Raw genomic sequence first — 11,268 nt, 5'->3', positions numbered from 1 at the left:
TTAAAATCGTGCACTATATTTATTAAATTTCATATATGTATAGATAATTTCATTAATTATTATATGTATTTGAATTTTAATAGCAAATGAAATCTTTTCATGATAAATTTTTTTAAGCTTGCCTAATTTTTACAATTTAATTTTACAATTCTTTTTGTAATTGCTCTAAATTTTTTTTTAAGTTTTAATTTGTAATAAAATATCAAAACCTTAAAGAAAAGAATAAATATTCATAATTGAGCAGTTGAGCAAATTTCTAGTATTTATTTAAAATTAATTTTTATTTTACTAAATTTCAATATTATTTTTATATTTTTTCAATATAAACATTTTTATTCAAGAAAATTAATATTCAATTTATGTAATTTAATCATTTTTTTTAAACTCAACGGCAATAAAATTTTAAATTATTGAAAACTAATTATTTTTCTAACCACATACATACATACAAAATAAAAAAAGGCAATTTTTTATGCTTTTGAGAAAAGTTATATAGGAAATTAAACATGTACAAAAAGCAAATAAATCCAGCTTATGATTTTTGTTTCTCATGCTTATGATTTTCTTACAATTAACGCTTCTTCTTTCTTACAATTTATGCATTAAAAATGCTGATAAAATTATAATTGCAATTTTACATGTACAATCTAACAAATGACAATATTATTTTTATATTTCTTAACCAATCCAGCTTTCTTCTGTTATTGCAATTCATGTATTTAAAAAAAAAAAAAAAAATAATATAATAATACATGAATACTAAGTAGATCACAATTTTATAGTGTATTGATTATGGAAAAAAGACTATCCGATTTAATTTTACTTTAGACTATTTTAATTTTTACAAAGTTATATTATATAATTAATGGCAACTATAAGCCCATTAAAAAAAAACTAAATAAAAACACTTCACCAAATGTGTATGAGTACGAACCAAAATCTTAAAATCATTACCATTTTTATAGCAAATACGTGTTTATAGATTGATGTGATGCTTCTCTTGATAATTAACTAAACCTAAACTTTGCCATTCTAATTTTAATAAAACTTAGAGTAAATAATTTATTTTAGTAGTAGGTTGTAATTTCTAACTACATCATTGCTGAGAATATAAAAACCATCGCACTTAAAATTTACAATATTAAAAATGAAAACAATAAATTATACTCAAAAAGAAAATAACCACTGTCAGTCATTAGACCAATTTTAAAGTTTGAGTTTAATTGAAAACATAAGAGCATTGAATCCAAAAATATTGGTAAGGTTATCTTTACATATATACATATATGTATTATATTTATGTGAAGATTCATTAATTTTATTTACTTAAAAACTAATTACTCAAATCAAAAGATACTTAAATATCACAATTTTAAATTTCGAAATATCATAATCATTTAAACTTAATAAGTTTAAATATCCTTTTAAAAACATAAAAGTACATAAATAATTTTACGATTTTTAATGGTAAAAAATTAAATAAAGTTCTTAATTTTAAGTAGTAAATTTCATTGGATAAGGCTTAAAAAAAGATTTCATTAGACTTTAAATAATTTTTATAAAGAAAATATGTACTTGAAAGAAAAATTTAAAAGGTTCATTATTTATATAAAGCTTAAATAGGATTGGTTTTTTTCTCTTTATAAATTACTTATTCTATTCTAAGCCTAAAAATTATTATTCAATAAACGAATTAATGACGAAATCAATGCTCTATTATAGACTTGTAATAATAATTTAACCTAACTGAAATGATAATTACAGATCACCTAATTCCATAGCACCGGGTCCCATTTCATGCGTATGTTGTTGTGTTTGAATTGAAGGTGCCATACCTAATGAAGATGATGCCAATATACTATTAGATGATACTGGTTGTAAATGAGAACTTCTATAATGTGTTTGCTGTTGTTGTTTATTAATATGTCTCGGATATTGAATAATTAGTGGATATTGTCGTGGTAACGTAATAAGTGTTGACCCTAATGCTAACCCTACCGGAGCTTTATATTTACCTGGAAGACTTATTAGAACTGTACCAACCCATGCTATGTTATCACTAGTTGGCTCAAAAGCGAGAGGACGAATAAAACTAGTAGAATTTGGTGCTGAGGTGGCAACTGTTGCTGATGATTGTGTTGCAGATTTTAAGCGATGTCGTCCTTTGCGTATTGTCATTGGCGTATAGTCGCCATAATCAATTTTGTTATATGGCGGAATTGTTACAAATATAGAAGAAAAAGGCCTTTGCGCCATATGTAGCATTTCATCCACATGACGTTGACGAGCTCGTCTCATATCGGCCGCTTGTTTAGCTTTCCAAGCGACAACACAAACGGCTAAAAATAGAAAAAAGCAGGAAAAAAATACCGAAAAAAATACAAACAGATCAATGTGTAGTTGATCTTGCCGAAACACAATTGATCCGTAGCTACCTTCTGCATTTGGATTTGATCTCAAAGCTATGAAAAATCTGGTTGCACTCAAATTATGAGCAGTTTGTGGCAATGTTAACACTAAACGATTTTTCAAATTAAATAAACGTAAAACTGTATTACACTGGTTTAAAGTTATGTAAGTACTTAAATCTTTAGCACGTTGATCTTTTACATAAAAACCTTCTCCATCTAGTGACTTACAATCACGAATTGAAGGTGTCCATAGTTTTTGACTAACGATAGTATTAGTCGTATTATCAAACTTTGGCTGAACAATATTCAGTGGTTCTGTAAGATCCGAGTCCCTTTCAGTCACCCAACGGTATTTATTATCTAAGAATAATTCATGGTACTCATTACTTTGATTATTTAATACGACAAAAGAATCGTCTTGCGGACTCATGAAAACATCTAATTCTCCTTGGGTAACATCAATCATAATTCGAATATCAACATTCATAAATCGTGGTTGTATTACAAAAAATACTGTTTGACCAGGCCGCAACGGAGAGGGTTTCAATTTACATTGTTCTATTGGTAAAGCATCGAAACACATTCTTACTTCTACACTTATTTGTTTATAACATTGATGACCGTCAACAGGATTACCTGCGTAGGAATCTTTGCATTTAGAGCACTGAAAACTCCAACATTGTTGAGCTGAATTTTTATTACCACTCATGCAAGAAGAATCACTCTCTGTGTTATTACCACAATTACATTTTTCACCAGTTATTCGATCACAAATATCGCCGTGTCCATGACACTCGCAGGGCCTGCATATATCATACATGTTATATGATCCCCGAAAATATCCTAGAACACAGGTTTCACACCGTTCTCCATCTGTTTGATTGCCACAATTCATACAAACCGCATTAGCTTTCGGTCCCTCTTTCAAATTCTTTTCTATTTGATTACGACTCATATTACTTGCTAAAATTTCTTCGTCTTTTGAAACACATACATCTGTATGGCCATGACAATATTCCTTACAAGGAACACAAGATGTTTTATTTTTAGGGTTACCAACGAAAAGTGGTTTACATTTCTCACACTGCAACCCCATTGTATTATTATGGCAGTACAAACACTCGCTTAATTGATCTGGCCCGGAACAGTCAGAATGCCCATTACATTCACAAGCTATGGAGCAATTTGGTCCAACATAACCAAAATTACATTTACAGTCGTCAGGGGAAACACATTCCCCATTTTCACAGCCTAATTTACAAACTGGAATACATATTCCATTTTCATCTCTATAACCTTCTGCGCACACACATTTATATCCTACTGGTATATCAAGGCATCTCTGGGAGGTTGGGTTACATTGATGATGATTATTATTACATTCATTTTCCAAGGGGCATGTTAGGTAATTCCAGACAAATTTATCATTCTTCAATACGTCAACTGATAAGTTTTTAAAAGATGCATAGTGATTGTTGCAATCGGTTGTTGGTTGATAAGAAGAGTAATTTTCCACTAGACCTTCGACACAAACTCCATCTCCATTAGAACCTTCTTTAGAGCACCAACCACAATTGGCGTGCCTTAAACATAATGAACATTGATTATGAAAATAACAGGAACTTGGACATTGATCAATGTCTTTCATTGAATCTAATACGAGACCGCAAACACCCCCTGCGCAATAAAGTGGCTGAATATTTGGATTTATGCAGGCATGTAAGGCGGTTGACCATTTGCATGACAAATAATTTTCACTTTCTATGCTTAAACATGACTTACAACTTTTAAATTCTTCACACTTCATTGGACATTTGGTCAAAACTTTATAATTTCCAAAATTCTTTTCTATTAACTCTTTTTTTATACATTCAGTCACACGTATGTCTTTGACAACCGCCCATTGACAGTGATCACTATATAATGAACAAGTCTCACAATCCAGTTTTTGACATTCGGGTAAGCATTTCTCTAATTTATTTATTGTTATAGATTTATTATAACCTTGAGAATTTGGGCATTCAATGTTTGCAGGTAAACATTTGCCTTCTGTATTGTAGCTTTCACACCATTGGCATACAGAAGTAGATTCTTCATGTAAGGGCCAAAAGGCCAAGCAAGCTGAACATGCACTGAATGTTGAACAGTTACGACGAGCGATCCAAGAAGCATCACATAATGCACCATGATTGTATGATAACGTCCCCTCACGTCCGTGACAAATGTTATTACCATTTCTAAAACAAAAATGTGTAGATTCCATAGCATCGTTTGTAATATTACAAAAACTGCAACCAATATGATGTCTACAAACAGCTTTGGTGGAGCTCCACAACTGGCATAAGTCTTCGGGTAATTGAATTTTAGTTACACGACTTTGTGATGTACCATCCCAACCTCCAACTATATACACAGATTTAGTTTCTTGATCAATGGTCATTCCTTCGCCATATGTATAAGATGGTAAATTTCCAATAATTTTAACTTGTTCAGTTAATTTCACCCAGCTGTTGCATTCAAAGATATATGCATTTAAAATGTCAGTTGATGAATACGGATATGTTCTTCCCCCAAAAACTATCATGTAAAACTCTGTCGTTATAGCAGAATGAAAATATCTGGAAAGGGGTAAAATGCTTTCTGGGGCATATAGTTCACTGAACACTGGAAGCTCTGCCCATTTCATTTCTTTCAAATCTAAGGCATATAGTTTATTTTGGCTTCTATTTTCAGCATAACCACCAAATACATATACTATTGAGGATGTCCCATGAAAAGCAGCACTATGTCCGAATAAAGCTGGAATTTTTGCTCCACTCGATTTTATGCGTTGCCATCGGTTTGTTTCGATTTCAAATTCCCAAAGTTGCAATTGTATCATATCGAAATTGCTCGAGATTCCTCCAATTAATAGAAGCGATTCTTTCTCTCCGATTTTCAAATAAGTCAGTGTGTGCCCGGCTAAAGACGGAGGCTTATCGCCATTAATAATTGATTCGACAGTTGTTTCAATTTCATCCCATCGTTGGTTTTGTATAGAAAATTGCCAAAAATCTTTCAAAATTTGATTAGGCTGACCTTTTTTATAGCTTGTTAAACCACCATAAACGTAAATAACTTGCTTTGACAAAGAAATTTCTGAAGCATGGAAATATCTCCCCTGAGGCATCTTATCATTAGGTTCAGATTCAACTGTGACTTGCATCCAAGTACCATTTTTTGTGTCAAACTGTCTAATGTCATTCAGGGGTCCGTTTGATAAAGAGTAACCTCCAAACATCCACAATGAACCTCGTTTATCGGCATTTAATGAGTGTCCAAATCTCGGAATAGTTTTTCTTAAGTGTTCAAAATTATCACCTAAGTAAATCGTATTAAAGAGCTCTGTTACAACTAAATTACTTGACTCGATTTTAGTTGAGCAATCTGTTCCACCATAACCAGAATTACATATACAAATACCATAGTTGTGATTACAATGACCATTTTCAGTGCAGTTTTTTGGGCAAATTTCTTTTTCACATTTAGAACCAACCCACCCGGTAGGGCAACCGCAAATTTTATTATCATCGCAATTCATTACTTTATATATAGCTTTGAAACCATTATTCCGGTCCCCACCTTTATTGTAATAAACCGATACGTGTTTCGATTTTGTTTCTATTCTTACAGGAGCCGAATATGGACTACATACTATGGAAATCAATTGCCCTTGTTGAATATTTCCAGACAAATCGGGTAAACTGTCATAGATATAAATTGCATTATTATCACATTTCACATTTAAATTTTCCCATTCGATATCAATTTGAATGACAGGTTCTTCTTTTATTTTTTTTGGAGTAATCAACCACAAACATTCATCAATTTCTCGACCTCCCCACGGAGCTTTATATGATTGGTGAGAGCCTAACCCTTGTACTCCCAATTGAGTTAATATACCACGATTTTCACATTGATAGTAACATTGACCAATTGTTGGATCACCATAATATTGAGCGTTACAAACTTCGCATCTAAAACCTCCAGTGTTATCTTGGCAAAAACATTGTCCAGTTCTTCTATCACATAATCCTAAATTTTTATTTCCATGGTTGTTACAACTGCACGGTGAGCAACCTTCACTCGAAGTTGCGTTGCCATAACTGCCAGGTCGGCATCGCTCGCAGTGTTCGCCTTCAGTCCAATCTTCACATTGATCACAAATGCCAACGCTGACGACACAAGTTGAATGATTATAACATCCGCAATCTATACTGCAATCAACTCCCGTCCATCCTTTAAAACATTGACATTCATAACCTGGAGAACCAGAACAAACTCCATTTTGGCATTTCTCGAAACAACTGCAATGACAATTTTACAAAGAGCTATAAAATATTTTTACACAAAATAAACTGAATAACTTACGTTCTTTTGCATTCAGTTCTACCATTTCCAATAAAACCTCTGCGACAATGACATTCATATGAACCATCGGTATTTATGCACTCAGCATTTTGACTGCAACTATCTATTTTCAGTGCACATTCATCGACATCCGGACAATGAGAGTATGCCCATTCTGTTTTTAAAATGTCAATATTTAATTCTAAGCTACAATTTTCATATGATTGGCTAAAATCACCCCGCATGCACGCACCATCTATTGGTTTTTCTTTATTGAAGCACCAACCACAACCTAAGTTTTTAAGGCAACTTACACAATTTTTATGCTGAGAACAAGTTCTACATTTATTACTTTGAACTGAAGTTATATTCTGTACATTTTCAATATTAGGATTAGAAAAACTTTTATCTAGCCACTCTCGACATATACCAAATTGATATTCGCTTGTGTATACGCTAAAACTAAAACACTGTTCCGTTGCCTCACACCACACGCATCTTCCCTGTTGATTCAAACAATCCAAGCAATTTGTACGAAGCTTGCATTGTACAGGACATGTATTTACTCCTAAACGTACTGCTGCTTGAGAACGTCCAATTCTGGAACATTTAGCTTCATCAGATAACCATTCACAAATTTCAGTTTCGATGCAGTCTTCGCAGTTAATGTAATTAGAGCAATTAGCACAATGAGGTGGCTGAATTATTAAATAATGCCATGTGTATTCATTTTTACAAATTAATGTTTCTGTAATATTTCTTGGTAGACATTTATTAGTCAAATCACACCAGCCACAAGCCATATCCGTCAAACAATGGAGACAGTTTTTATAAATGTTACATTTGCCATATGAATAAGGCTCCAAATATTCGAAGGTCAACGCTTTCGTAGTACCATAATGTCGTAATTCCATATTAGTTTTTGTCATGACACTTTCTTTTGGCTTTGTCGTAAAATCAACAAAAAATGGCTCAGAAAGAGTCCACTCAACAAGCTTACAAGTAGTTTGATTAACATCGATCATGGTAGTGGTTTTCGACTTGTGCTCTTGCACATTTCCGATTCCAGTTTTTAATGTCGCTAAAGAAGCATAACTGACACACATATCTAATGTTTCATTGCCCTGAGGTCGAACATATCCAATTAAACGGGCTACCATTTTCGCGGAATTTCTGTCATAACTGGTTGGTGAGAAGTCTGCCATAGTTGCATTAACAATTGCCACATAATCTGGCATTGTGTAATTAACCGGATAATTATATTTTATATAGGTAAGGCCCGGGCGTCTATCTTGAAAAGTACATCTTTTTCTGTTTATTACTTCGGTCCCCCTTTTACCCCACCAACCAGTAATTTGTGATTCTGGTTCACCACATACTCCAAAATTATTGTCCTTTTGATGACATTTCGCATTTTGAACGCACCAACTACATTGGTTCAAACCCAATTTATTAGCTATTGAATACGAATCCGGGAAATTCTTCAAACGAATTGATCCATGCACTAAGCAAGAATGACAATCGCCTAAGGATGGACATATCCCAGGACACCTAAAATAAGCTAGTTAAAAAATTCTTTGGAATGTGTAAAAAGGCTACATTATACCTAGTTGTTTGCAAATTAGTTGTGCAGTTGGCACCTATAGTTCTCCCGTAACAACTGCTATCAGCCGAACACCATCCACACTCTGGGTCTGATAAACACGTAATTTGTGTTAAATGATAGTGGCAAAACCTTTCTGGTAAATACCTTGTGGGATCTTTAACTCGTAAAATTTGTGGTAGTTCATAGGCGAATAAATCGGCATTTACATTTCCGTGATAACCACCAACTATTAATAAGGTGTTATTGAGTCTTACAGAAGTCGCATGGGCGAAGACACCTTGTTTTTTCGGATAATGGCTTCCAGGAGATGAAGAAATTTCTTGATTAATCCAAGTGTGACATCCCAAATGATAAAAATACATTTGGTTATCATAACAAGTTTCTTCTTTATTATGTCGATGTGTATATCCACCAAAAACTATCATATAATTTCCAGCAATGGTTGCACTATGAAATGCTCTTTCATGTGGTATATTTGTATCTCTTAAGGCGGTTCTTGGATAAAGGATTTCTGTCCAATGCAGTTCATCCAATTGAAACGCAAATATTCGATCGGATAATTTGGAAAATCTCGCCAAATTTGTCATTATACCACCGTATATAATTAAAGAATGGGTGTATTGATAATAAACCGTAGTATGTGCAACTAGTCTTAAGTCTAAAGTTTTTCCACCTCTAGCATAAACTTCTTGCCATTGTTCTTCATTTGAATTTAATGAAAATCGTATTCGGAAAATTTTTGAAGAATATTCCCCCGATTCTAAACTTCCACCAAAAACATAAAGATACTCTCCAACCGCAGTTAAAGTGTGACGAGTTAAAGGTGGGGGGTACAATTTAGATTTTTTAGCTCTTAACATCCATTCTCCACCATTTCTACTCGCATTGTAAAACCATAATTCGTTTGAAAAACTACCATTGGATAATTTTCCCCCAAATATTATGAATCCAGAAGATATTTTAGTTGCTGCATGTCCATATCTTGCATCAGGACGGTTGTCAGTTACGTCTTCTAATATGTCGTCAATGACAGTAGCTAAATCTTCATTTGTTATGTTATTCGCAGTAATATTAGACTCAGCTAATGTGTATAAAATGTATTTAAAAAATGAAGCATCAGTTTTGAGTCCCCATAATTTTGCTTCATCTTTATTTTTATTTGATAATACGGCTTTTAGCAATGTGTTATCAATTTTTGATGTGTAATTATTGTGGAAACGGTTTTGAAGGGGAATCCCCCATTCGTCTTCCCAGCGGCTTTTACTAAAGTTGTAGATCTAAAGCGAAAGTGGAAGAGTCTTAGTAAGTTTTGCAACATTAAAAGTTATCATAAATGTAGATACCTCTAAAGAACTTAAAACATTATTTAAATCATATCCCCCAAAAACATAAAGTGCATCTCGCTCTTCTAAATATATAGCAGTATGAGAAGCCCTTTTTGTAAACCCTTCGTTTTCACTGGCCAGCCAGTGCCAGTTATTTCCTAAAGGGTACTTTTTCAAATCGCAATATCTACCACTAAAATGCTTTATTAAAAATGTAGAAAATTAATTTTGTAATTCCAGCAATATTGTTTGATATCTATATAATATACCTCGTTGCATTGACAAATTCCATGAACACATTTTCCTCGGCCAAAATCTTCACCACAGCGATCAGGACAAGCTTGATTTTCGCAATCTGGTCCTAACCATTCGCCATGGCATACGCAATGATGTCCGATACATTTACCATTATTATTACAATTATTTAAACAATTCGATATGTAATAAGTTGCATGAAATCCTTCAAGAACATAGTTAGTGTCGCTATATAATAATATTAACATCTAAAAATAGTATTTGTTCTAAATATTTGTCGCTAATATTGATAATTATGTTTATATTTCTTACATTTCCAGAGGTAGCTACAAGTTTTTGCGGTTCTGTTCGACCGCTAAAACTTCCTAAAAGTTTTGAATTAAATGAATCGCCATCATATACAAAAATATAGTCATAAGAACATTCTGTTGCCATACTATGGAACTTTAGGGTAATAAATTGACTCGAGTTTTGTGCTTTTATTAACCATTCACAATGTGAATCTTGAGTGTAATTAGCATTAGATCCATGTGATATTTCACCAATATTAGATGTTAATACTTTCCGTGTTTTATCACAATTTTCTGCTTGCACATTGCATATAATTATTACCTTACAAAAAATATATATACCAATCAACCTAATTAGATATAGATAAAATCGTAATATATTCGTTCCCATTATCTCTTCATTTTTTATTTAAGCGAAACTTCAATAACAATTATATTTTCATTTACACCAAACTTCAGACGATTGTTTGAAATTCTTTAAAATTGCCATATCTTTTAGTTTTTGTTTACTTATAAATAAATTTCTTTAAGTAACGGAGGGATAAAATGGAATTACAAGCATGTGCTAATGCTCAAATTATTGTTACTGTAGAAAAATTAGTAATTTGAATATCTTTTTATTAGGAATTAGTACACAACATTTTTATTTTTATATATACATATTTATACATATGTAATTTTCTTAAAAATTTTTAAATAAGTAGTTTCACTTAATAATTTTCGTAAATAATACAATAGCAAAATAAAATATTTTCACTGATGTCGATATGTCAAATGAACAACAAGATATTAACAAGAAATGTCAAATTTTAATTGTCAATCTTGCACTAGTATAACATCTTGCAGTGTAGTTGCAGTTTTATAAACCCATAAAACATTTATCAGATATGACGCAGTTTACAAACCCATAAAACATTCATCAGATATATCAAAATTACAATTTATAATTGAGTTGACGTAATACAAAAAGGGCAGTTATTTAATTATATTAT

At 32.3% G+C, this 11,268-nt stretch overlaps 1 protein-coding gene across 2 annotated transcripts; it reads right to left on the bottom strand.

Annotated features, from left to right (window-relative positions):
- Positions 1–1,460: 1,460 nt before the first annotated feature.
- Positions 1,461–10,879, bottom strand: LOC129608252 (multiple epidermal growth factor-like domains protein 8). 2 transcript variants are annotated; one of them, XM_055519639.1, is made up of 7 exons: positions 10,299–10,879; positions 10,001–10,234; positions 9,750–9,932; positions 8,407–9,683; positions 7,039–8,351; positions 6,822–6,975; positions 1,461–6,757 (listed from the first exon to the last, which is right to left on the bottom strand). In XM_055519639.1, the coding sequence occupies exons 1-7, from the start codon at positions 10,665–10,667 to the stop codon at positions 1,759–1,761; spliced, it is 8,529 nt and encodes a 2,842-aa protein (XP_055375614.1). In that variant the 5' UTR covers positions 10,668–10,879; the 3' UTR covers positions 1,461–1,758. The 2 variants fall into 2 exon arrangements, with proteins under 2 accessions (XP_055375614.1, XP_055375613.1); XM_055519638.1 differs by having other exon boundaries at positions 6,822–8,351.
- Positions 10,880–11,268: the final 389 nt, after the last annotated feature.

This window comes from Condylostylus longicornis, unplaced genomic scaffold (genome assembly GCF_029603195.1).
Source record: "Condylostylus longicornis isolate FDR11 unplaced genomic scaffold, ASM2960319v2 ptg000031l, whole genome shotgun sequence".
NCBI classification, from domain to species: domain Eukaryota; kingdom Metazoa; phylum Arthropoda; class Insecta; order Diptera; family Dolichopodidae; genus Condylostylus; species Condylostylus longicornis.
Note: the sequence above shows the minus strand (reverse complement) of the source record. Positions and strands in the feature narration are given on the sequence as shown.

Excerpts from the sequence above, each read along its gene's own strand:
- LOC129608252 (XM_055519638.1), bottom strand. The coding sequence starts at position 10,667 with ATGGGAACGAATATATTACGATTTTATCTATATCTAATTAGGTTGATT. Across the intron at positions 8,352-8,406 it reads ACTAATTTGCAAACAACTAG|GTGTCCTGGGATATGTCCAT; the intron begins GTATAATGTAGC and ends AGCTTATTTTAG. Across the intron at positions 6,758-6,821 it reads AGAACTGAATGCAAAAGAAC|TTGTTTCGAGAAATGCCAAA; the intron begins GTAAGTTATTCA and ends TTGTCATTGCAG.